This window comes from Neovison vison, chromosome 6 (assembly GCF_020171115.1).
Source record: "Neovison vison isolate M4711 chromosome 6, ASM_NN_V1, whole genome shotgun sequence".
NCBI classification, from domain to species: Eukaryota; Metazoa; Chordata; class Mammalia; order Carnivora; family Mustelidae; genus Neogale; species Neogale vison.
The window spans coordinates 221,438,564-221,465,535 of NC_058096.1; the positions used below are offsets into that span (position 1 = coordinate 221,438,564).

Below are 26,972 nucleotides of genomic sequence, written 5' to 3' on the forward strand. Positions count from 1 at the left end.
AAATGTGATTTTACCATCAAAAACACCTTGTAGCCCCCAGCCGGCAAGAAGCCCCCTTACATGCCTTTGCTTCCCATCTGGCTGTTCCCACACAGGGCAAGATGGGGGCCTGTCCTCTGCTGCCCTATCTCGGTCCCCTCCCTGCCCAACTGTGACTTGACATTAACTCCCAAGTTGTCAGGTGACCACCTAACACGGGTCCCAGGGGACTTGATTGGCTGGGCAGTCCCGTCCACAGAGGCGGCACACACACCTGCCCCCAGCGAGGGGTCCAGGCTGAGTCGGGGGCTGCTGAACGCCAACACGGTGGCTGCCTCCTGTCCTGCGGGCTCAGCAGGAACAGAACTTGACGGCCTGGTCCAGGTTAAACGGGGTCCAGGAATTCTGCCAAAATCCCGCACCCCAGGCCTCTGATGTGCTCTGATGCCTCGGTGGAGTCGCTTACAGCCCCAATACAGGGCCGCTCCAGGGCACAGGGGCCCACAGCTGTCCATGCATTCTTCCCCAAGAGTGACCCAACCCTGAAGCCAATCTGGAAGCTACAGTTCTAGTCCCGGTGGTCTAACAGACGGGCAGCAGGGATAGGCCAACAGAAGCACTTTCCAGAAGCTATCACTTTGAACCAGGTCAGCATAGAGGCCAAGGATTTTACAGCCAAGAGTGGGGACAGTGCTTCTGCAAGGTGTGACCCTTTATAGAAACGACTGAGCCACATACCGGGTAGGGGAAAGCGCACCCGCCAGCCCAGAACGGGGGGCCGGCCCCGGGGCATGGAACCACGCGCAGGGAACGATGCTTGCAAAGACGACAGATGCACCAGGTCAGGGCTGGACAATAAGTTTATACACACCCACATCAGGTCGAGGAGCCACGGCGGGCTCCAACTCATTTACAAGCATTTCATCACAGCGCCTGCTTGGGGGCCCACAGGCGCGACCAGGCTGTCCCTGTACAGATCCTCACATCGCAATAATGCTTTATTCAAGGGCAGATTAATATGCAGCTTTTTTGGGGGGATTTTTACAAATACCAAAAGGAACAAATCACGCATCCTCTATAAAACTTTCCAGACCTCCAGGGAGGCCTGCGAAGCAGGACAAAGTGCTCTTTACACAGGACTTGTAGGACTTTCAAGTATCCAAGAGGCGTTTGTGAATGCCCTAACCATTCTACCTACACACGCCGGGCCAGCGGGACACTCAGCAGGAGCTGAGCGAGCTGGTGGGCACGGGGCTCTCGCTGGTGTCCATTCCCACGGACCCCCCAGCTCCAGAAGTGGTTCCACACGGGGTCGGAGCCTCTGCAAAGCAAGAGAAGGAGGGGCCTTTAGCTGGCTGCACCCCCAGACTGGGTAGGGGCCCAAGTCACTGCCCCCACGCCACCCTTCAGACAACTATACTCATTCACAGCCCTCAGCGCCTGTCCCCTCCTGGGCTCACTCGGCAAGAGTCAAACATTGGCCCCCCTCACTGCCCCCTCCAGGGGTCCCTGACTCAGCCCCTTCTACTCCCGAGACCACCCCAAGACTCCACGGCTCCCCTCCTGCAACCCAGCCCAGGGGCTGGCACTGCAGGTGCAGTACTGCTGATTCTCTGGGAAGCTTCTGGAACAGCACCACAACGTCAGCATCCAACTGCTGGCCCGTTACTGCACCTATTTCTGCCATGGCTACTGGAGTCCAGTTCCGCTGTGCACGAGGCAGCTTTCGGATAAGCCGGATCCTGCAGACCCTGGACCAGAACGCACCGCCCCCACCCATCCAGCCCACTTAGCGCCTCTTGGGGTCAGCTCCCGTGTTTACAGACAGGAGGAGTGTGGGAGCGACGGGGTGTGCGTTCTTTTCCTGCTGGATGCTCACCCCCGACATCCGAGATGTCCAGGATCACACAGTCGCCGTCCTCCTCTTCCTCCTCCTCCGTGTCTGCCTGGAAGCCATCGAGGTCCCCGGCCCCGACCTGGACAGACAAGGGGGCATGGGCCATCAGCAACAGCAGCAGATGGGCCGGTGTGCACCCCCGACCTGATCTGGGAACAAGCTGCAGGGGTGTGCTTCAGAACCTATGCGCAAAGGAGCCTTGTCGTGGGTTGGGGGGAGAAGGTTCTCGCCAACAACCGCATTCCGATCTCTCAAAACCACCACCAGCATTATTTACAAAAATAATTGGCCGATTCTGAATCAGCACTCTGGCTTTCTGGTTTGATCTGAAGATAGAGTGATAAAATGCCCACTTTCACTTTTTCTTGAAATAAACAGGGAAGAAGTCCGCCAGCCAGCGTCGCCTCCTCTGCCCAGGGCTCAGCCCCTCTGCCCGGCCCCCAACAACTCTCTCTCGTCACTCGTGTTCAGACCATTGTTGCCGGTGACGACACCATCCGAGCCGCTGTGGGCAGAGTCTCCATTGACCTTCTGGACCTGTGTTCATCAGCTTTACCAGAGGGGACAGAAGGAAGACGGGGAAAGGGGCCAATTTTCAAGAATTAATTCATTAGTTAAAAGGGCCAATTTTAAACACCAACCATCCGTACAAGTGCCCCTGCTTTATGTAGATGAACAAAGAACCAGCAGAGGCAGAGATGGGCGGATTTCAAAAGGGGAAACTCTTTCCCAAAACTCTCCCAGAATCCCTCTGCTACAGAAAAGGGCATTTATTTGCCTGGCAAAGGAGTGATGGCACAGGAGCATGCGGTGTGCAGCGTGCCGGCCCGGCTGGGCGGCCCCACAGACACGCCAGCGGCCCCCAGAGCACGCAGCACCAATGCCTCCAACCACCGGTTTCCAGAGAATTCACCGGCTGAGAAGAGCAGAGCCCGGCTCTCCCCACGCTGATCGGGAGGCATCTGGCGGGTCTGCGGAGCAACAGGAACGAGGTCTCCCGTGCACCGCCACTTTGCAGGGGGCTCCCCAGCCGCAGCCCCCCCACAGGACAGGCGCTCAGGTTGTTGCTACTGCCCGCAGGGGCCCAGGGCCTGCCACACGCTCTGGGCTTGGAAAGACCTTTAACCACGATCAGGAATCAACTCTGTGGAACACCTGTTCGGGGTCATTTTGATCAGAGGCGATTTCGGACAGGAAGGGGAAAACACGGCCTCTCCCCATTTCAGAATAAAATCAGAGTCTAAAGCTCGAGTCCCCCCGGGGGCCACACAAGACCACAGTCCTGGTGCCTCGCTCGGCCTGTTCACCTGACTGTGACGCCTCGTGAAGATGTGGTGTAGCAGGCCAGCTGTCAACTCAAAAGGATCTTTAAATTCCCACAAAATTGAAAAAACAAAACAAAAACTGAAGAAAAATTTGAATAAATAAATAAATAAATAAATTCCCACAAGTTAGGAAAGCTCAACCCCATCTAGAATCTGTGCGGACTTTCCGGTTTGACAGCAGCTATGGGCAAGGGTAGGGAAGTATCAGCAGCTTTACCGAAACCCAAGCCCAAATGCTCCACAGGCTCCAGGCCTCCAGTGTGACCTTCTAGAAGTTTACCTGCGTTGGGCGCGTTTATGTGGGTGCTGTCAGCGGGGGGGCGCCCCGGCTAAGGCTGCCCCAAAGCCATCCCCCCAACCCTGCCCTTGCACCGCGGGAGCCGAGCGAGGCCGCCTGGCCAGTCCTGTGAACCCAGCTAAGCGGAAAGTCTCCGCTGCCTTGGTCTGCCGGCGGGAGGTGCACGACAGCCATGTGTGACCACGAACACAAAGGCCACACGCTAAGGAAGGAGGGAGGGGGACACGGGGGCGGCCTGTCATTACCGGAGCTCGGGACAAACCCCTGGCCTGTGCTGAAGCTGACGCTGGGGCCCTGTGAGCGACGGCCGACGCTAGGACTGCCGAGCACTGCGTCCCCCTCTGCAGAGCAGGGGTGAGGCTAACTGCCCACGGCACGGCTCCCAGAACGCCCCAGAAGCCAGGCGCTCAGAGCTTCCCTCCCCACAGGCACACACTGTGCTGGCCCAAGCGGAGGTCCTGGGCCTGGCACGTGGCATTTCCTAAGGGGCTTCTGGTATTTATTTAGCTTTGAAGATTTATTTACTTATTTGAGGCGAGCGAGGGCGCACGCGCAGATGCAGGCGGGCGGAGGGCCAGAGAGAGAGGGAGGCTCCCGGCCAGTCCCGGTCCAAGCAGGCGGCAGCCTCTACCTCAGACCCCGAGGTCCCGACCAGAGCAGGAATCACGAGTCAGACTCGTCACTGACCGAGCCACCCAGCCGCCCTCCAAGGAGATTTTACAACGTAGACCTCAGGGCGGCTGGGTCAGCGGCGTGTCTGGCTCAGGTCATGCCCGCAGGGTCCTGAGATCGAGGCCCGCTGTCTGGCTCCGTGCTCAGCAGGGAATCTGCTTGAGGATGTTCACTGGCTCGCTCTCTAAAAATTAAATAAAATCATACGGAGACCCCAAGTTCCTCGCTCAGACGTGCTGAATCCGCGTCACCAGGCCCAGGATGCCCAGAACTCCGAAGCTTCAGCCCACTCTCTGGGTGGTACTTGTGCCGGGAGCGGTTTTAAAAATCCCAGGGGCAGCAGGTGAGTCCTGTGAGGAGCTGGAGGGGGTTCACTTGCTTTGTAGCCTTCGGTTGAGTCCCCAGCACTGCTGAGCCTCTAGAGGGCCCCACCCGTGAACAGGGAACGGGAACAGGCGACTGTTCACGCGTGGACCATCAGGTGAGACTCCCCATTGCGCAGATTCCCGGACACACCACTGGGGGTTTTCCTTTCCTGGCGGCTCAGCACGATAACAAAGCATCTTACAGATAAAACACAGGGATTCCCATAAAGCGCCTAGCCTAGGACCTGGCATTTGAGGGAACATGTAATAGTGGCTAAAACTATTATTTTCGGGGCGCCTGGGTGGCTCAGTGGGTTAGGCCTCTGCCTTCGGCTCAAGTCGTGATCCCAGGGTCCTGGGATCGAGCCCCGCATCAGACTCTCTGCTCAGCAGGGAACCTGCTTCCTCCTCTCTCTCTCTCTGCCTACTTGTGATCTCTGTCAAACAAATAAATAAAATCTTAACAAAAACAAAAACACTGTTTGTCCTGAAAGTGAGGACCACCATGGGGGAGAGGGCACCATGGAGCTCAGGACGCAGCCGGGGCCGTCCGTCGGGCTCGGGTGAGACTCCACATCCACGCCCACGAAACGGGCAAGGACATGGCGGGGCCCTGAAGGAAGGCTCCAGACAGACGAACAAGGCTGTTTTCCAGCCCCGCCATTTCAAGCTGGGGTTCCCACTGCTGGTTTCAAGCAGAGCCAGCCATGCTCCGGCTCCGTCTAGGACTGCTTGGGGAGCAACGGTGCAGACACTGGGAAGGCTCTGCCGCTCACACACAGGTCGAACACCTGACAGATCTACCGGAGCCCATTACCAGGGCTGAGGCCCAGGGAAGTATCTGTGTGTCCCAGGCCCTGCCTCCTCACCCTGGAGGCTCCCCACGGTGCAAGGGGCGAGCCGCGTCTGTAGGCGGGGTGGAACCCTGCACCCAGCCCCGCGCTGAGGCCACAAACAGTCCTGGTTTAAGAGGAAGGTTTACAACACGTCAAAGGCCTCGTCTGCCCGCAGCAGCAGGGAGAAGGCCGGGCGTCATTCCAGGAGCAAGTTCTCCCGCCTTCCTGCTCTGACGGCCACTGGATTTTCTAAGCTGAACGGCGCCTCCCGTCAGAGAAGCCGTGGGCAGGAGCTGGGGGTGCGGGGGCATCACCACCCAGCCCGCGGCATGCAGCTCCCCAAGCCACAGGACCCCAGCGGAGGGCGCCGGACACGAGCCGGAGACACGGCTCCACAGACCCCTTCCTCGCACCCTCCTCGTGAAGTCTGTAACCCCGAGACGTCTGCCTAAGACAAGCACCCGGGACTCGCGCCGCAAAACAGGTATCCGGTAAGAGTAGCTGCGTGAAAGGAAGAAACTCATCCCATTCCTATTCCAGCAGGAAAAAACCCGCACATCCAACAGCAGTGAAGGCTGGGGCCGGGTCCCCGCCCCTCTGCGCCCGCAGCCGGCCTCGGAGACGGCGCCGCTCCCGCACCCCCAGGTCTCCACCATCGGCTCCTCGCACTTGCTCCTCCCGGTGCGGCCCGTCCGCGATCAGGGAGCCACTCGGGCGACAAACCGCCACCTGGGCTCCCAGTCATGATTCTGCTCGCCACCGTGTGGACGAGGTCGGGCAAAGCCCAGATCGGTCAGTGCTTCCAACGACAGGAAGTAAAGGTAAAAGCAAAAACATAAAGACTGAAAAGTCTCCACACAGACCGCTGTTGGGGGCTAAGAAGAAATGAGCCATCGGGGCGCCTGGGTGGCTGGGGACTGGGCAAACACGCGAAATCGCTACACTTTCTGCTCACTTTTGTTGCGACTCGAAAACTGCTCTAACAAAGACACTTCACAGAAACTGAAAAGCCCCCTGGGGGTCTCCCCCAGCCCGCCCCGCCCCTCACCTGCCCGTCGTGCCTGCGCTTCTTCATGAACTGGGTGATGCACATGCTGCCGGCTGACTTCCGCTTCAGCGAGACGGGCGTCCCCTGGCTGGGCCCCGTGGCGGGGATGCTGCCACTGTCCTCCCTGGTGGCTGAGGGCACCATGGTGACGTAACTCCACTGGCACGGCACGGGCAGGTGCTCCTGGTCAAAGGTCTTCAGCACCTGCGGGTGGACGTACCAGCACATCCTGAAGTCAGGCCTCTTCTCGTACACCGAGTTCTCGGAAATGATCCGCTTGAGCCTGGCCTTGGAGGGGACGGCGGCGTCCTCGCTGGCGGTGGGGGTCTGCGGGCGGGAGGAGCCAGGGCTGGGCGGGCTGGCAGAGCTGCTGTCGGGACTGCCCGCGTCCCTGCCGAGCAGCCCCCGGCGGCAGCACTCCTGGAACTCCCGGATGATCACTTTGCTTCCGTTCACGTTCCCGTGCAGCAGCGGGAGCAGCTGCGCCAAGACTGGTGGGGGCAGGGCGGGGAGACACGGGGAGAGAGAGCACACATCGCACAAGGCTCCCGGGCTGTCACCAAGGTCAGAGACGCGATCAGCTGCGGGGTGGCCTTTCGAGGTGAGCTGCGGGAGGCTGGGCAGCCCAGGTCTCCCGAGGTGGGATTTCTCCGGATAAACGAGCATGCCTCCCTCCATGTGCCCACTCCTCCCGAGTCACGGGGCTCCCCCGGCTCCGAAGAGTGAGGAGGCAGCGGCCTCAGCCATGTGTGACCTTGAGCCCGGCCCTCTGGGGAGTGCACTAATTAGAGGGCCGGGTCCTGCCGTCGTATCAAGAAAGCAAGAGATGCGCTCAGCCGGCGCTGCTTTCGTGATTGGCCGACAGCCCTCCTGCATCGCCGTCCAGCCACCCAGCAGTCTGCCTGGGCCCGGGGCGCTGGGAGCCCGATCCCCTCCCGTTCCCGGCAGGCGCTGGCACTCACTCTGCTGGTCTCTCTTCTCCCGTCTGGAGGCCTTGGGCGTCTGTTCCTCCTCGGAAGGGACCGTCTCCAGCAGGCACGCCGTGAACTGCTGCAGCACCTTCCGGTCGGCGCCCCCATCCTTATCAGCTGCCCAGATGCAGCCGATCTTCACGGGCTGGAGCACACGGAACCTCTTCCCCTTCGCCAAAAACTCATCCCACTCTTTGGCCTTCAGTTTCTGACGAACCTTGTGATTCTCTGGGTCAGCACACTCCTTGCAGGGCAGACAGCAATGCTCTCTCAGGGTTTCCAGGCCGCTGTGCCCTCTCGTCCCACCCCCGGGCCAGGGAGAGGGACGAGCACGCTGGGGCTGGGCACAGCCATCCACACGTCCCGGCCCCCACCGTGTCCCACAGCCCTCTTCCTAACATCACCGCCGGGCAACAGCGGAGTGCTTTCCTAGATGCAACGGAGACTGGCACTCATGCCGTTTGCTCTTTGGGACGTGCCCATCCTCTCTGGCCATGACCAGCAGGGGTTAAAGTATTCTATCCTCACCAGTAAGCCACTCGAGGCCACTCTAGATTTTCTGGGGACGGTGTGATGCCAGGGCCATCCAATCACCAAGCCCAAACCCCATGCCCAGGTCACCCTCCAGGCCAGGCCCAACACTGCTCTCAGAGACAGGGAGGCCCATGGGTTCCGCAGCCTGCTTTGCTGCTTGGAAGTGTACGAGGAACACCCGCCCCTCCAGCCTGACTTGGGAGAGGCAAAACCACACCCCCAGGCAACGGCATACTTCAACCTCCACGGTCCCAACACGACAACCGGCTGTCGGAGCCCTAAAAGCAGCCATCTGCCAGAGTCTAGCACGTTGGTGGCAGAGGTTGGGGGTTAACTCCAAGGGGCATGGGGGAACCATCTGGAGACACAGAAAGTTCTAGATTTTATTTCAGGTGATGGATTTACAAATGTCAATCATTAAAGCTCACTGTGCTCAATAACTAAGATCTGCATGTTTTCTTATAAGTTCGTTATACCTCAGCTAGGAAAACGTAAACAGATATTTATGCTTTAGCATAAATATCCTGGCCTCTGACTCGGGTTTCTCCTCATGCCGCTGCCCTGTCTAGGATTCTCCCCTACCTCTGTAGAACCCCACTAGCCTCCCCAGGCAAAACTCAAGTTCAGGCCCGAGACCCCACAAATGACTATGTGCTGGGGTCGCAAAGCGCGCGTGGGACGAGGGGGGTGAGCTGGGCCGTCGCACCGCGGTCACGGCCCCACACTCGCAGCCCGGCTCGGCTCGGCTCGGCGAGCTCTCTCCGGGACAGTCACCTCCCCGCTCTCCCCTCACCTCAGTGACTCCCTCGTCCTCAGACAGGTACCCATGGGGCACGAAAAAACCATCGTCTTCATCTTCATCGTCTCCCACTTCGTCATCATCATCCTCAAAAAAGAAAAACGGTTCATAATATGTGGCAACAGAATATATACCTCATTTAAAATGATAACCTGCGAACATCTAAGGAAGGAAAGGGCATCTACTGCCTTGAGTGTCATGCTTACGGGCGCGGGGTGAAACCCCCTGAATGTACCCCCGTTATTATTATTATTTTTAAAGATTTATTTATTTATTTGACAGACAGAGATCACAAGTAGGCAGAGACGCAGGCAGAGAGGAGGAAGCAGGCTCCCCGCTGAGCAGAGAGCCCGATGCGGGGCTCGATCCCAGGACCCTGGGATCATGACCCGAGCCGAAGGCAGAGGCTTTAACCGGCTGAGCCACCCAGATGCCCCTGTATCCCATTATTTGAGGGGGGCAGCGGCGGTGTGTGTCGGGCAGAACACAAGCGAGTGAAGCCGCCCGGATGTAAGACAGGAGGGGTGGGTGGGGACCAGGCAGACCAGGGGTCAGTGTGTGCCATCTCACAGGCCGGACACCGCTCAGTCCCACTGCCAGGTGGGCTAGCGTCACTAGATAAGATTTTCCAGTAGATGCTGGAAATCTGGTTGTTTTTTAACTATTTTTAACATAAAGATTTATTTATTTATTTGAGAGAGTGAGTGAGCATGGGGAACAAAGGAAGAGGTAAGGGGAGAGAGAGAGGACCCTGAGCAGACTCCCTGCTCCACGCAGAGCCTGACATGGGGCTCCGTCTCACGCGCCTGAGATCACTACCCGAGCCGAAACCACGAGCTGGAAGCTCAGACGACGAGGCCAACCAGGTGTCCCCGGAAATCTGGGTGTCCCCACCGCCGGTCAGACACAGGCTGGCTGTGAGCGAGCGCAGCCCTCTGGGCGGGAGCCAAAAGCCGTGCAGGCGCGTGCTCACCCCCTCGCTGTGGGAGAGGGACTCTCCCGGCTCCTCCTCTTCCCACTCCTCGTCACTGTCCACCTCATAGTCCAGGAACTTCTGAGGAAACAAAGACACAGCTCGTCATGGCTCTTTCGGGGCCGGCAAAGCAGGAAACCCTGGAATGGCAGAGACACAGAAAGACAGACGTGCCGGGACCAGCAGCACCGCCGCCAGTGCTCACCCGGTCTTGGGCCCAGGGGTCCCTTGGATGGATGACGGTCGTCTTCTTATTCCACGTCCCCCAGTACGCCGGCCGGTGATTCTCGGAAAACTGTAGGAGCTTCATCCTGCCGAACTTCCTCCTGTCAGGAACGCCGTCCGCCTTGCCGCTCTCCACGATCACCACGTCGCTGAGGAGGAGACCCAGCAATGCGCCTCCCCGCTCCGCGCCGCTCGCCACCCCGGCTTCTCAAGGAAGCAGGCCGTCAACGTTTTCCAGAGATGGGAAGCCACCTGCTCCCAAGAAAGCTAAGGGACATTCATTCCAGGGTCACAGAGCAAGGAGAAGGCGGAGACAAGATCGCTAAGCTGCTGCCCCGCAGGATGTACAGAAGCGGGCTCCCAGAGAGCAAGGGGGTCGACAAGAACAAGGGCAACTGCTCCCAGGGAGCCAGGCCGGCCAGTCTGCCCTCCGCAGCGGCAGCTCTCGGCAAGGCCAGTGCCCCCGACACTCAGCACTGAGGTTCTGGCTTTAGGCCCTGGAGGGAGATAACCCGCCGTGACGAGCCCTCAGCAGACCAGAAGGCAGGACTCTGCCCCGGACCCCCTGGCACTTTCCAGCTGCGCTCTGATGTCACCAACAGGCAAAAGACGGTCTCCCCGGCCACTAACCTGTTATGAATATTCGTGTTTCGGTTTGAAACCATGGTGGGTCCGGACCGGAGGGGCTGCCGGCCTTTCAGATCTTTCAGGAAGGAGGACTCGCCATTCTGCTGCTGGAGGAGCTGGTCCAACTGATCGCAGAGGTCTTGGTCGAAAGCAGTCCGAAACCGAGGGGCGAGAACCATGTGCTCTTTAATTTCAAAAGGGGCGAACTTCCCGCAGGAGCCAGCCAGGGTCTGAAAGGGAGAAGACGACGTGATGTGTGCCGGGGAGGGCGCCGCCGGGCACACTGCACGGGGATGCTCCTTTTCACATTCATCTGGGTCGGTAAGTCCAGGGAGACACACAAAAGGCCACACGCTGTGTGATGTCACTTACACAAGTTTCTGGAAAAGGCAAAACTAGAGGGCCAGAAGTCACATCAGCAGTTGCTGGGGCCTGGGGGCCAAGGGGGGAGGAGGGCGCCAATTATAGGGAGCCAACTGGGGCGACAGCAACACTTCAGCTCTCGAGTATGGAGGTGTTGTGGAGCCCTACGCGTTGTCAGAACTCACTGAATGAGTGAATTTTACTCTGCATTATACCCACTAAACACAGCTCTTTAAAAAGAAGGGGGCGGGGCGCAATAGGACACGCGACACCGGGAGAGGGAACTGAGTCCCCAGGGAGTGACTGCCGCTTCCCCAGAGCTGCACTGGGACAAGATGACTCACGAGCCAGAGCCCATCTCAACACTGAAGGCGGACATGAACCTGCCACACCGATGTCTGCTCCCTAAGAATCACTCATCACAAGTTCTGGTGGATTTAATCTCCCCTCAGAGTTCCTGCAGCACCGGCCACGTCTGTCAGCGGATCCCAAAGCTGGCACACGAGGACGTGCGGGGTCACGAGGAGAGTCCCCATCTGTGAAGCTCAGTATAAGCAAGCCAGCCTCCGACCTCACTGAGGAGAGAACACTATGGCAACCGCCTTCACCGTGGCTGCACAGAGGGCCATCTGGGGGATGCTCCTGGATGGGATCCAGGATCCAAGATTTTGCAAATCTCCCTGGTGATTCCCAACTTGCAGTCAAAGCCAAGAACCAGCCAACGGCCCGCCTCACTAATGAACAGGTACTGGGCTATCAGGCACCCAGACAGGACAGAGTTAGGGCCGAGCCCATAGGACCAAAGACTCCAGCCAAGCTAAGGAACTACACATAAAAAAACAAACAGTGGCCTGGCTGCCTCAGCCAGTGCAGCAGATGCCTCCTGATCTTGGGGCTGGGAGTCTGAACCTCACACTGGGTATAGAGATTATTAAAAAAAAAAATTTTTTTTAAGATTTTTTTTTTTGAGAGAGAGGGAGAGAGAGAGATCACAAGCAGGCAGAGGCAGGCAGAGAGAGTGGGGAAGCAGGCTCCCCGCTGAGCAGAGAGCCCGATGGGGGGCTCGATCCCAGGACCTTGGGATCATGACCTGAGCCGAAGGCAGAGGCTTAACCCACTGAGCCACCCAGGTACCCCTAAAAAAAATCTTTAAAAACAAACAGTGAAAACTAGACCAAAAAACTAGGAAAGAGGTGATATCTGTCTATGGCCAGAGGGTATACAAGGTTTTGTAACCATAAGCCAAATGCTCTAAAAAATTTAATGGATGCCTGGGTGGCTCTGTCGGTTAAGTGTCTGTCTTCAGCTCAGGTCGTGATCCTGGATCGAGCCCCACATCGGGCTCCCTGCTCAGTGGAGAGCCTGCTTTTCCTTTTCCCTCTGTCTACTGTTCTGCCTACTTGTGTTCTCTCTAATAAATAAATAAAATCTTAAAAAAAAAATTTTGATTGTTGACATTAAAACATGAAATCTGTGGGCCACCTAGGTGGCTCAGTCAGTTAAGCATCTGCCTTTGGCTCAGTCATGATCCCAGGGTACTGGGATCCAACCCTGCATCGGGCTCCCTGCCCAGTGGGAAGTGTGCTTCTCCCTCTTCCCTCCTTCTGCTTGTGCATGTGCACTCTCTCTCTCAAATAAATAAATAAATAAATAAATAAATCTTTAAAAAGAAAATCCTGGCTGCAGAAGTAACTCCTAGAGGTCAGAGCAAAAGCCAATCCCGTAGAAAAATAGGTAAGAAATAGGAATTGGCAAGTCACAGAAGAAATCAAATGGCGAACAAAAGACAAAAAGATGTCCAGTTAGAATCAAGGAAAACTGTAAAGTGAAAGAAGAACGTCAATTTTTTTGCCCATTGGATTAGTGAAGGTAAAATATGCTCCATTCCGTGCCAGTGCAGGTGGGGAAGAGCTCATTTCCCCACGAGGCCCAGCACGGACGTTCCCGCTGGGAGGGCACCTGGGCTGGACTAATACAATCAGTCATTCTGTCCGAGTGTGTATCCCTGGACCAAGCATCAACCCGCTTCCAGGCAGCCGTCCTAAAGACAGGCACATGTGGGGCACCTGGGGAGCTTAGTCCTTAAGCATCTGCCTTTGGCTCAGGTCACGATCCCGGGGTGCCGAGATCGAGCCCCACATCAGGCTCCCTGCTCAACGGGGAGCCTGCTTCTCCCTCTCCCACTCCCCGTGCTTTGTTCCCTTTCTCAATGGTCTCTCTCTGTCAAATAAATAAATTAAATCTTCAAAAAAATTAAAAAAAAAAAAAATAAGGGCACACGTGCAGAGAGGACTGTCAGAGACAGTCACCATGCCACTGATGGGGCATCAGTGGGGCAATGGCCATAGACTGTGACACCATCCACACTATGAAAAGTTAAGCGGCAACAGAAAGAACGAAGCCGACCCAAACGTGCCAGCAGGGCAAGAATCCAGGATTCAGCGATGTAAACAAAGCAGGGACAGAACACACTCATGATATGTATGTAAACACACAAACATATGAAGACGTGTAAATGCGCAGAAAGCTCTAGATGGACACCCTTGCATCAGAGGAGATTGGTTACCTCTGGAGCGCAGAGGGAGGGGGAGGGAAGTCTGGGGTCTCTGGAAGCAGATGCTGCTAGAAGGCGACAGATGCCAGCTTGGAGAAGCAGAATTCTGTGCTGAATTCTGAACTGTTGTTTGATGCTTATTCTCGCCTCCCACCCCATGCCTCAGCTCCCTGAACGTAAGCACTAGGTCTTCTCTGACACCTTCCCACACGGCTCCTAACGCAATACTGCTCAGGAAGCAACCTCCGAACACTCGGCAGTGGTTTTACCACACGTGCCACTTTTTGCCTTTTCAAGGACAGAGCGAATGACAAAATATTGCGTCTCCAGCCTCCGTCAGAAGTAAAAGCTCCCTCTGTAAGCAGGGACCCCCTCTTGATGAAAGGGAAGCTCCCTGGTCAGAAGATACCCGTGTGCTTTTCAGAAGGACGAACGTGACAGAGAAAGTTGAGCCAGAGGAAGCCGGGCGCTCACCTTGGGGGCCTGCGGGGTCTTTGGCTTCTGAAAGAACCTCGTGATTTCGGCCTTCTCTGCTTTAATGCGCTGCAGCAGAAGAGAAGATGAACACGAAGAAATGAGAGACGGTGGGCCCGAGAACGGGAGCCCGGCATTTTAGAGGTGAGAGCACTCCTTTGCTGTCAGCTCTCCAAACCCGTGAAGGCCTCGGGGACGTCAGACTCCATGCGGAGTCCCCTGAGGCCACCTGGCTTCCCCAGGCAGAGGGGACGCCCGCAGAGGTCCCGTGACAATAACCTACCTTCTCCTCTTCCCGCAACCGTTTTTCTTCTTCCTTTTTCCTCTTCTCCTCCAGCTTCGCCCTGGGAGACGGGACATTCAGCCTCAGCCCGGCAGCTCAGGTGTGCGTGGACCCAGCCCGCCTTGGGAAGGCGCGGCCCGGTCCAGGCAGGCCAGCGCGTGCAGGGGTGTGCGCATGTGTGCAGGGGCTGGGGAGGGTGCGTGCTGCCGTCCCCCCCACCCCCGTCCCCCGCCAAGGGCACACGCACTCCAGCGCCTCCTGCCGCTCCTTGCGCCGCTCCTCCTTGAGCCGCTGCTTCTCCGCCTTCTCCTTTTCGTCCTTCTCCCTCTTCTCGCGCCGCTCCTTCTCCTTCAGCTCCTTCTCCTCCTCCTTCTTCTTCTTGGCCTCTTCCTTGGCCCGCTTGGCCTCCTCCTTCAGCTTCTCCTTTTCTTCTTTCTCCGCCCGTAACTTGAGCTGCTTGCCCAGCCGCTCCCTGTCCTGCACCGAGAGAGGGTCCCACGGCTGTGTCCCTGCGCCCGCAGGCAGCGGAGGACGAGGAGAGGTGGCCCACCCAGGAGGGCCCTGCCAGCCGGTGCCCTACCACACCGGCCACTGGGAGAGGAGTGACGGCCACCAGCCAATGCTCACAGGACCTTCTGCACAATTTGAAATAAGCTTCACTCAAAATCTTTAAAAGTGGAGCAGAGTTTATCTTTTTACTTAATTGAAAACAATGACATAATCAGAAAATGATGATAAAATAAAGACACAAAATACCTGTAGGTTTTGCTTCCCTACCTTTAAAACAAAAGCATTTTTCTTCCCATCCTCCCCAAACCAGATCAAATTATAGGGATTTTTTTTTTTCCTCTGAAACGGAAGATCGGGATGAGACAGGGACTGGGAATCTGTTAAGTCAGGGGGAAATGAAAACACCAATAAAAGCAAAAAATGAATTTGCTTTTATCTTTCTATCAGTTCCTCATTCCAAACAACGGGCACACGGCCTGAGGCACTGCATCATTATCTAAGCCCGAGCTCTGGCTCAGCAGGCGAGACACCTGCCAGACACAGGGGCTCCCCTTCTGCCACAGCACCAGGGAAAGTTCGAGGACTATTTATGTCGGAAATGGGTTTCTCAACATCAGGAGCCTGGCAACTCCGGTTTCGGTCTGGGCACAGGACTCTGCCCTCGTCTCTAGGGAATGTCCCACCTTCTGCCCTAAGAAACCTCTCGTTGCTTTAAGGAAAGCCACAGGGGCTCTCCGCTAGTGATGGCGGGAGCGTTCCGTTCTCACAGAGCGCCGGCCCTCTGCACCTTCCGCGGACGGCTGGGACACTTGAAGAAGGTGCCTGGACTGGGGAAAGCATGCAAGGTGGTGAGGAGTCATGTGGGCCCACTGCTCAATAAGAAGGCAGAAGGCTTCTGGAAACCGGCCACACTTGAGCCCCATGTCCCTCCCCCACCCCATGTGTGTCAACCTCTGAAATTCTCCAAGAATGAGAGAAACTCTATAACCACCACCAAAAGCTGACCCACAAAAACTGAATGCAGCCATAAGGCGGATGGCATAGGGAGCATGGGGTGAGCCCAGACCCACTGTCCTCATCACCCCTTCCACAGGCTGGCTGCGATGAGGAAGCCCACTGGCCTTCTCTGCTCCTCACAGCAACGAGGAAAACGTCCTCTGCTTTGCAGCGCGAGACAGGTAGTGACCCCCAGGCGACAGAAAGGAAGACTCAGAAGCGACACTAGACAGTAATCACCCATCTAGCATCGTGGCCACCAGACCAGCACAGCACGTGGGAAGGGGCTGGTAAGTGTCAGCTACAAAGCCCAGCTATCAAGACAGTAGGAGTAACCATGATCATAACAGAAGCTCAGAAAGGCTACGTGCAAAATCGTCACTAAAATGATGCAACCCACAAGTCCCAGGGCACAGCAGTGTGAAATGAAGCAAGATTCAAAGTCATGGTCAGGACAAGCAGGGAAAGGGGACAACAGGCAAAGGAGGGGTGCAGGGGCCTTGCTTACTATTCAATACAAAAAGCACAGCAGGTTAACTTTCTGTTTCAGGGGAAATGTCTTACTCTTTGCAGTTTGAGCTTGTCCTTCTCTGCAGAAGCTTTGAGTTTCTTAGTTATCTGAAATGAAAGATATTTCTCTTTAAACATGGCTTGTTTCAATCACTACAGTACATGTAACATATCACACGCTATCACTACAGTACATGTAACATATCACACGCTTCTCTGGGAAAGAAGGGGAAGGGGGAATAAGGGGCTCACACTACTGAGAACTTCTTTACAAAAAGAGCTCAGTGAAAACCTTCTCAATGACTAGTTTCCACCAAACAGAACCAAAAACCAAAATGTCGTGGTGGGGTCATGAACTCCAAAGACCATTCACATGCACGTCTCTGGGGATGAAACAGGAGACTGGGGAGACAGATAACAAAACCAAAGGGGGGGCCAAGCACAGGAGAAACACAGCAGGCTCAGCACCAAACGGCAGTGGACAGCCAGCCTTGGCGTCCGGCAGGTGACCGAGTAGAAGGCTTTGTAACAGAGGCCATGGGATACACCCTGTGCGAAACGGACAGAGCCAGTAACCCGGCACAGCAGCCCCTTCTGATTTTTCCAAGAGGAGCCAATACTGGCAATTTTGTTTACATTTTCTATGTAATGTCTAAAAGTTAACATTAACAAGTTAACGGGTCTGTGGCCTAGCTACCTATGAGCCACCAACGTGTACTCCGCTTTCCGAGATGTGGAGCGAACGTTCAGGGGAAAAGGTCAGCTTGCTGGAGGTAGCAATCTGGCCTAGGACCCCCGCATCCTAGAGTACAACAGCCTCTACTGCCCGGCTGCAGGGTGAGCACGGCCAGAAGGACTCACCGCTGGCTTCCCGGCCTCCGGTTTGAGTGTGAACCACTCAGACTACTGGCCTAAGCTACCTCCAGAGCGGGGAAGCCTGAAAACCAAACCGTCAGACGGAAGAGCAGTGCGGAGAGCGTACACAGAAAAGCAGCAACTACCCAGGCTCTGTGAAGACAAAGAGGCAGCCAGAACGTGAGACTGGGGACTTGAAAAACCAAAGGCCCATTTTCCTCAAGATGCTCTGACAACACTGACAAGACTAGGTAGTGATGATTCCTTGGGGAAAGCCCAAGACCTCATGTAGAATACAACTTACAGATGAATAAATCAAGAAGACATCCTTCTTACTCGGGACACATCGAGTTTTTTGGATTAAGCCTTCCCTTAGGAAATGGCAGCAGTCACGTGAAAGCCATGTGTTGGCAGGACCTCAAATGCCTCTAGCATCGTGCCAGGATGCTTGAGCCTGTCTTTACTGAGCCCGCACCAGCGCAGATGCCAGCTTCTGAAGCAGTTTTACCAAGGGCTTGAGAAACACCACCCGCCTCTCCAGAGTCCGCTCTGCCTGCCAAGTCCCCGACATCACCCCCACCAGAAAGGATTTAACAGCAGCATCTGCAAGCTGCTGCATTTCTGTTGTTGTCTTTTGGGTTCAAATTGATAGTACCCAACGGGATGGTCAGATTCCCACGCGAGGAGTGCACTTGAGAGGAAAATACAGTCAGTGCCTTTGACAGAGCGTCCCCTCCGCGGCGAGTCCGGGCGGGTGACGGACTCCCAGGAGCCGGCTACTGATCGACGACCAGAGCTGTGATCATTTCATGTGGAACCAGGGTGTACTGCGTCACTAGGCACCCAGATGGGCCTCACTGGTCTGACAGATTATCTTCTCGACGTCTGGTCCCAGTGTCTATGAAACTCTCCCAGTGGAGACCACACGCATCACCCGTCTGGAACTCGGCTGCCAAAAACAAGACCAAGACCCCAGCAGGAAACTGACACACACACATCGGCGCCCCGGACGTCAAGACGGACTGAACCACGGGCACGAACTTCACGTGGCAGGACCCGTTCAGAGCCACTTGCTCTGACTTTATGTATACAGGGAGGTGGATTTCTTCGCTCCGAAGCAGCAGTGACTGAGGTGAGGAGAGGCAGTGATGCAGCAGGAGCAGCTAAAAACCTCCCCGCAGGGGAGAGACAGCAGCGGGGGAGATGTGTGACCTTTGCAAACCACTCCAGCTGCCGTGGAGGCCTAGTGAGCAGGCGACATTCACCTGGGCCTCCCGGATCTCCAAGTGCTACTTAACAGCAGCCCAAGGAAACATGCAGAAGAAAGCACATTACAGTTGCTTTGTCAAGGCTGAGAATTAGAGACAATGGAAACATCTACCAACAAGACCGACTCCGTGAACCGCAGTGTGTCCAGACCACAGGTGTAAGACAGCAGCTAACCAGAGACCTTCCCAGGCCTGTAGAGAAAATATCAAACATATGGAAGACACCCCAGAATGAAAAAGAAACATATTTACAGCACATGGCTCGTATAAGGACACAAAACGATACCGCGATACCGCGTATTCCCAAGGATCTCTCACATAAGCCGCACAGGAAAGCGTAAACTGTGAGGAACTCCTGGGAGAGCTGGGCTCGAGGGAGTGTCATGCTTCAGTGATGTTTTTTGAACACCAAGAATTTAGCACTTGTGTAACTTAAATTATACCTGGAAACGTTCCAGCGATCTGGGCTCATCTGTAGAGATGCCCAGATTCCAGGAACACAGCTGTATCCACATCTTCGTTTATGAAAAAAATAAACCTCTTATCGCCATTAAAGCAGGCTGAATTCACGGCTAAAGCGCAAGCCAACTTCTATTCCAGAAGGTAAAATGCTCCAATGCTACGGAGCGACCATTCAGCCAGAAGAGCCCGCATGAGCCCAAACTGCGTTCCTCCACTGAGCCAAAACAGGTTCAGTGGAGACCTGTTCTCAAAGCGAGTCTCCGGAACCCTGGTGCTTTAACGAACACAATAAACGACACAAGAAACAACAGAATGAAGCTCTTTGAGTGGACTATCTCAGACTCCCTGGGAAGACACAGCAGGAGCTGCATCTTAAGTTCCCTGGAAGGGAAACACGCACGCAAGCACGCGTGCACTAGAGGAGCGTGCCTAGGGCATCCAAATGCAGAGATTAGGGTACCAACCCCAGGACTGTGGAAGCCAAATAAAACCAAACACGTTACACCGTAACATGAAACAGTATGTGAGCTTCCACTGAGTTTCCACCTACAATCTGGAAAGGAGGACGTGGAGAGGGAAAGTGGAAAAACACAAGTATGCCCCAAGCTAATACAGGTCAGGAAACCCTTGAGCCCCCCAGGGAAGGTGCTGGTTGAGCACCAAACACAAAACTAACCGGCGAATTGGAAACTCCTGCTCCTGGGGAGGGGGGGTGGTGGGAGATAATACTCGAGGCTGTGGGTGTGGTTGCAAGTGGTACGTCTTGTGGGGGCCCCCCCAGGGAGTCTGGCTCTCACAGCACCTGGGACACCTGATAATCACTTGGCTTTGCTCTCATCCGTCTGGTGCCAACCACCACCAGGAGGCTCCACTTCCACTCCTGTGACCGACCAGCTCACCGGGGGTGGCAGGGCTGATTTGCTGCTGCAGGCTCTGGGGCTGTGTGAACCTTTGCCACTCAGTGCAAATTATTTGCAAAGCCACGTGGTAACACTGCCTTCTCGAGCGTTTCAGACCTCCAGGACGGTGTTGAGAGCGAGGAGCCAACACCCAAGGCGCAGGATCTCCTAACCAGCCACATTCTGGTTAATGCTCGGCTTGCCGAGGGCGCCAGCAGACAGAAATAAAACTGTTTCATGACAAGGCCCAACTATGTCATTTCCCAATCCTCGGGCTTGGCTACAGGTATAAAAACAAACTTAAAAAATAAAGTGCTTGAGAAGAACGGAAACACGTGTGCATGTCCTGTTTTCTAGGCTAACTGGCTGTGACACGTCACATGACAAGATCTAGGCTAAGTAGCAGCAGCAGGCTGGAAGGATTTCAGGCAATTGGCCGGACCGAACAAGATGGCTGACAGCGGAAACGGACGTCAACTCGGATTCTGAGCGTCTGAGTAATGGCTCACATGGAAGTTTAAAAATGTATCTCTGTCTGCAAGAAAAAAAGATTGCTCCACTCTTGCCATTTTGAAAACCTAAAGAGAAAGCCACTGGTTCTTTCCTTCTAAACTCCTCAGGAAACAAAAGCCATGCAGTCACCCAGACAAATAATTAGTCCCTTAGAGATCAAATCTCACAAAGTGATCAAGGTCAAATCAAGCAGGTTCAGTGGAGACTGAATGATCCAACCTGGGATCTGATCTTACACTAAAAAGCAACCAAAAACACAAAACAACCTAAGGGCACCTGGCTGGTTCTATGCGTGGAGCCTGAGACTCTTGATCTAAAAAGTCGTGCGTTTGAGCCCCACACTGAGCACCGAGCCTAGTTAAAACAAACAAAAACGTAATGTGAACAAAAATTCTACAAAAGCAAAACACCAAAAGCCAAAAACCAAAAAACCCAAACCAAAGGACGCCGTCACACACACTTCTGGATTCTTGACTCATTTTACCAGTTCTACCCAGGAGACCCTAAGGGGGCAGGAGAGCGGAGACAGCTGCCACCGTGCTGACAAGCCAGCAACAGGGACAGGCATTTCGAGAGTCATCTTTCTGTGGGTCCTTAAAATGGGGCCATGTTTTCCTTTTGTTTTTGTCGCTCTGGGGGCGGTTTTTCTGTGTCTAGGTCTGGGTGTCCAGGCTGACGAGAGTGGACCCTGCAGAATTCCCATTTTAGTCTTCCTGCTGTCTTGGGATCTCTTCACCAAGACTCCTTCCCATTAACCCCCTTACAAGCCCGCGTTAGAACAGCAAGGAGAAACGGAGCTGACATGTGACACGAGGGGTCGCAGCTGCCCGCTTACGTGCGCTCCTCACTAACATGGGCAAGTTGATGGCACCACTCCTCGGGTGTGAACAACCACTGCTTCCAAGATGGCAGTTCACAGAAGACACCTGACACGCTGGTGACTAACAGAGCCACCAGCACATTGCGGGGCACATGTAACCAAACACCGCTCACGGTTTTGATAGCCAAAGAATTCCCAATCATGGGGGCGCCTGGGTGGCTCAGTGGGTTAGCCTCTGCCTTCGGCTCAGGTCATGATCCCAAGGTCCTGGGATTGAACCCAGCATTGGGCTCTCTGCTCGGCAGGAAGCCTGCTTCCCTTCCTCTCTCTCTGCCTGCTCCTCTGCCTGCCTGTGATCTCTGTCAAATAAATACATAAAAATCTTAAAAAAAACAAAAAAAATTTATTCCCAATCAGTCTGTGGCCCCACCTACTTGGCCACTAACCACCTGGGCGATGCAGTATCCCCAGGAGGAGAGCAAGAGGCTGAATCCCGTTGCCATTGCCACACCGGCATTCGGCAGAGATACTCACTCTGCGGATAGGTGTGCAGGTTGGGGAGGGCCTGGGACTGCCGTGCTGCTTTTTGGAAACAGACTGCCCCTCGGGTGAGCTGGTGGGAGAGGAAGAACCCCGGGACGAGTGGCTAAGAACAGAGTCTTCCTCAGGGCCGGACTCCAGCGTCTCGCTCTCGGAGGGCACGCCCTGGTCTGCGGGTGTCACGGGCGGAGACTTGGCTCGAGGAGGTTTCCCAGCCAGAATATCCCGCAAGACCACCACGGGCACCTTCCCTTTGAACAGGATGCCCCTGGCTTCACTCCAACCATCCTGGTCCTTCTCCGGGCACGTTCTTGCGTCACCAGTTGGCACGGGGCAGCTTGGGGGCGAGCCTTTCTGCCCATCTCCATTCCTCTCTGGGCCCCCGGAGCTGACACCCTCCTTCTCGGTTTTGCATGGAATGTCGGAAAGGGTCTCCTCAGAACACGCCAGCTCATCCTCCGGACTGGCCTCCGGCGGCCCCCTGTCACCTCCAGCTTCTTCTCCGACCCCACTTACAGCCTCCTCAGAGGGAGAGGCTACAGCATCTAGTTTACTGTGGGCCACAAGGCCATCTAGTTGGTCACTCGAGTCCTCCGTCAAATCAATGATGACCGCGGTCTGGTCAATATTGGTTTTGACTCTGTTTCTTAAAAAGTTATCTAAGGGACCCTTCCCGTTGACAAGTTTGGGACTACAGTCTATGTCAGAGCCCATATGACAGTTGTTCTCCACAGTGTCCAAAGAGGTCTCCAGATCAGGGACTTGACTTTGGGCAGGAGCACCCTCAGAGCTCCTGGTGTCATCCGACCCGTCCTCGCTCTTCTCCTTTGGGACCAGATTCAGGCGCTTGAAGGGCAGACGAGCTGAAACGGAGAGAGAAGGCCGTCTTTACAGGGGAAGTGTGAAAGGCGACAACCCATGGATAATTTGATCTTCTGTAGGCTCAATAAGCATCGACCTTGCTGGGCTGGAGGGGAGTCCGGGGGTCCGGGGGGTCCAGAATTCTCTAGAAAACACGGATGCCCTCAGGCTCCACGGTTTGCCCCCGCCCCTTTCACCTCAGAGACTGCTGCCCTCAACGTGACTCCCCTCCATACCAAACTTGCTATCAGTCATCACGGGAAGAGGAAAACTGCTCCAGTGGAACCAGATACCAAGTTTTAAACACCAGAGGGACGCCTGGGTGGCTCAGTGGGTTAAACCTCTGCCTTCGGCTCAGGTCATGATCTCAGGGTCCTGGGACCGAGCCCCGCATCGGGCTCTCCGCAGCGGGAAGCCTGCTTCCTTCTCTCTCTCTGCCTGTGGTCTGCCTACTTGTGATCTTTACACCAGAAACTATAGTTTTTTATACAGTTACTTAACTAATCTGGCCTAAGGGCAAATAAACACCAAAGGATTTGGACACATTTATCGTTCTGTCCAACCGTGGTTCAACCAGGGGCAGCTGAGCTTGCTAGGGATTTCTGGCGGAGTCTGGAGATATTATTGTTTGTCATGACTTGGGTGAGCGACCAGGGACGCTGCTAAACCACACAATATAGAGGACAGCCCCACACTGTGACAAAAAAATTACAGAACGTCAACAGTGCTGACATAGAGAAACCCAAGTAAGGGCAGTGACCACTAGATTTGCTCCTAGGAACCCAAGAAAACAGCAACATAATCACAGGGGCTCCACAGCCTCTGATTGGAAGGTACAAATGTTATCTCACCTCTAGCCCTTGAGCCCTGAGGACCCCAGTGGAAGGCCCCTGCTCAAAGAAAACTACAAATACTGCTGAGGAGATGATGAAGGATACACGTTAGGAACGGTATTTAACCCCTTCCCAGACAGTTACCTTGTATTAACTTCTTGACTGGAAAAGCTGGTCTGTCTTTGCAATCCATGGCTGTGAATGAAGTGTCAAAGGATAAGTTATTAGAAGTCGGAAGTAATTCATATGGAGCCAGCTAACACGTCCAAAGTGGTTGTCCGATTTTGCCACCCCCAGCACGGGGCCTTTGGCAATGTTTAGGGACATTTTTGGTTGCTGTGAGGGAGCGTCTAGTGGATAGAGGACAGAGATACTGCTAAATATCCTAAAATACACAGCATGGCACTCAAGGCAGAATTATCTGCCCAAAATGCTAACAGGTTGAGAAATTCTGTTCTCAACACTGTCACACACCTTCTCATTCTGTGTGGTAACCATCGCTCTGAAACTTAGATTATTATGTCTTCTCCCCCTTCCCCACACAATGGCAGCTCTGTCACAACATGGAGTCTTGTTCCACACTGTACCCTGTGCACCTAGCTCAGAACTGGCACATAGTGGGACACCAGTGAGCATGGTAACAGGGACAGTGAAAAGGGGAAAGATGGGGCAAGGGGCTGGCTCGGTTGGAGGAACACGTGGCTCTTGATCTCAGGGCTGTGAGTTCAACCCCACACTGGTGTAGAGATTACTTAAAAAATAAAATCTTAAAAAAGAGAGAGAGAAGAAAAAGGGAAACAAGTGCAAGTAGAGATGACAGAAAACACTGCATGACAGATTTCACCATTAATGACCCCAAAATGTCCTCCTCCAATCAAACCATCCCCACCACCAAACCTGCAAAATCAGAATAGGACTAATTTTCTTCTTAAATAGAGTCCATACAGGTAAAACAATTTAAAGCACGTTGAGCTTGTCGGGGTGGACCTGACGTGCTGTCAAGAAATAAGGGAGAGTATTTTCCTGCACGAAAAAAATGTCAAAAAAAAAAAAAAAAGCATCTAATAATATCACAGCTGAGACAAAAATGACTGTAAATAGAGCTAAGTCTTTGGGAAAATATCCTTAAATTGGTTAGAGTAAGTTTAGAAGCTGACACCTACTAGGAGGTCTGGCTTGAAAAAATCTAGGTTAGTTATTTGGGGCAATCTACATATGTTTTGGAAAAGACACACACAAGTGAGTATTTTCAAAAAGCAGATCAAGGTTTCTGAAAAACTCAGCTGTCCAGAGATGAAACTGCTCTCGCCTAAGCCCCAGGCTTGGAATACAAGGACCCCCAGGATTCACATCTCCTTTCTACCCGTTTCAAGACGGTTTCATTCCCAGGTCCTCGTTTACCAAAGACAGGATTTCCCCCACCTTATCTGAAGTATACATAATCTTTACCCACGTAAATTTATATTTAGGACAACCACAAGGATTTACCGGTTTGGCCCGCCAGCTTTGATGTGAGGGGAACAAAAGTGACCCAGGCCCAGAAGCATGCAAGAGTAGCCCACCCAGGGAGGTGAATTGTTCAAAGGCAAACATACGATTCACACACACTCGTGTCTAAAGTTACGAAGGCTCTTTCTTCTGAGATTACATGGCTCCTATTTTACTTTCTGAGATTACATGGCTCCTATTTTACTGAGCCTTAAAACACCCCTTCCTCTTAGGGTAGGAGGGTCACAGCAAGGTGGTGTTTCTTAAATTCTTAAATTAAACATTCTTACTGTATCAAATGACCGCTCAAGACGATCGGCCCCAACTTTATTGATATGAATTTTATGTCTCCGTGAAATTTCCAAGGAGCGGTGCTTCTCAACTAGGGGGCGATTCTGTGCCTCCCCCACCATCCTGCGGCCCCTTGGCACTGCTCGGATAACTTTGTTGGTCGTCACAAGTAGGAAAAAGGGGATGCTACTGGGATCTAACGGGTGGAGACCAGGGACGATGCTCAACGCTACAATGCAAGGGACAGCCCCATTGTCAACAGTGCCCAGGCTGGGAAACCCTGGAGCAGACTAGTGGACCTCCCTGTCAGCCCTCAACTCAAGGGACAGGTTGTTTATACACTTATTATGCGTCAAGCGTTGCGCCGGCGCTAGACACAAAATGGGAGTCAAGCAAAGTAGACAAGGCAGTCTACTCCTCCCCGGCTCACCATGCCACGTTTCCCAGGCCCCGCCAGGTGCAGGAAAGCCCCCTCCCAAGGTGCGGTGGGGGAGGGGAAGGCAGGTCTTCACCTTGCATAGAGGGCAGGATCAAGAACCCGGGAGCCCCAGCGCCCGGACGAGCCCACCATCCGGGCCTCTCACCTGGGCTTGCCCCGACCCGCAGACGCAGCTGTTCTGGTCCCCGAGCCCGTGGGCCCCCCCGGGCCTCAGTTTCCCCACCCGGCCAGAGGGCCGCTGCACGGTCCAACTTGCTCAGGGGACACAAACGCACTCGGCAACCTGCAAAGCCAGCCCCTCCGCCTCCCTGGGCCTGGGTCTCCCCTCCGGGCCACACCGAGCCGTCACCGCACAGAGCCCTGCAAGGACCAACTGATGCAAAAGCGCCGGGGAAAATGGTCACGGCCGCAACAATAACGTCGAGGGCGCCCTTCGGGTCGCAGGGCCCTGGCTACGGCCGTAACAGCCGCCCCGACCGAACAGCCGCCGAAGAGGAGCGGGCCTGGGGCCGGGAGGCCCGTCTGCCCCCAACTGCCGCCTCGGCCTGCGCAGGCCGCGCGCCGCGCCCCCCCTTCCCCTCAGCGCGGGACCGGACTGACCTGCGGCCGCTCCCCTGGCGCCGGGCGCCCCGCACTCCAACTCTTCCAGCATCGCCCCGGCGGCGGCTCGAGCTCCCCTCAGGCGGCGGAGGCGCGGGCTCTGTTCAGGCGGCCACTGCCGCTCGCCCTCCCGCCCGCGCCGCTGCTGCCGCGGCCGCCGAGCTCGTATTTGGCGGGAACCGCGGCGACCCCCGCAGCCCGCGCGGTGATTGGGCGAGACCGCGTCACGTGACAACCCGCCTCGGGAAGAAGGGAGCGCCGGGAGCATCCTCGCGAGAGCCGAGGCTGCCATACCTCCCAGGGCTCCCCGATTGATATTCCCGCGGAGGACCGGGGCTTCCTCTCGGCCGCCGGTCATTGGCGGGGAGGAGGTGCCCTGCGATTGGAGGCAGAAGATGTCAAGCTGAGAGTTCAACACTGTGACTGGCTAGGCGCGTGGGATAGGTCGGCAGGAGGAGGGAGGGCCAGGCTCCTACGTCATGACGAAACGTTTTACGTAGGCTGATGGGTGACAACCTGAAATTGCGGTTTAGAGGAAGAAAAGTTTTTAGTTTATGCTAATTGGGCATCAGCTGAATATTATAAGTATTAAAACTATAAATGTCTTTTTAGGTGAACAACAGGAAGAAAGTAAATTCTGTGTAGCCCTTTAGAAGCATTTACTGGGGACGCCTGGGTGGCTCAGTTGGTTAAGCAGCTGCCTTCGGCTCAGGTCATGATCCCAGCGTCCTGGGATCGAGTCCCACATCGGGCTCCTTGTTTGGCAGGGAGCCTGCTTCTCCCTCTGCCTCTGCCTGCCTCTCTCTCTGCCTGTGCTCGCTCTCTCACCCTCTCTCTCTGACAAATAAATAAATAAAATCTTTA

The 26,972-nt window shown here is 55.0% G+C and overlaps 1 protein-coding gene across 3 annotated transcripts; it reads right to left on the reverse strand.

Annotated features, from left to right (window-relative positions):
• Positions 1-821: 821 nt before the first annotated feature.
• Positions 822-26,267, reverse strand: CHAF1A (chromatin assembly factor 1 subunit A). 3 transcript variants are annotated; one of them, XM_044254522.1, is made up of 15 exons: positions 26,109-26,267; positions 23,435-23,485; positions 21,591-22,459; positions 16,294-16,347; positions 14,471-14,700; positions 14,224-14,284; positions 13,941-14,009; positions 10,553-10,779; positions 9,903-10,071; positions 9,698-9,778; positions 8,719-8,811; positions 7,383-7,635; positions 6,421-6,911; positions 1,859-1,955; positions 822-1,300 (listed from the first exon to the last, which is right to left on the reverse strand). In XM_044254522.1, the coding sequence occupies exons 1-15, from the start codon at positions 26,158-26,160 to the stop codon at positions 1,200-1,202; spliced, it is 2,898 nt and encodes a 965-aa protein (XP_044110457.1). In that variant the 5' UTR covers positions 26,161-26,267; the 3' UTR covers positions 822-1,199. The 3 variants fall into 3 exon arrangements, with proteins under 3 accessions (XP_044110457.1, XP_044110458.1, XP_044110459.1); XM_044254524.1 differs by having other exon boundaries at positions 1,221-1,300; positions 6,434-6,911; positions 26,109-26,225; XM_044254523.1 differs by lacking the exon at positions 16,294-16,347 and having other exon boundaries at positions 26,109-26,225.
• Between the last annotated feature and the right edge of the window lie 705 nt (positions 26,268-26,972).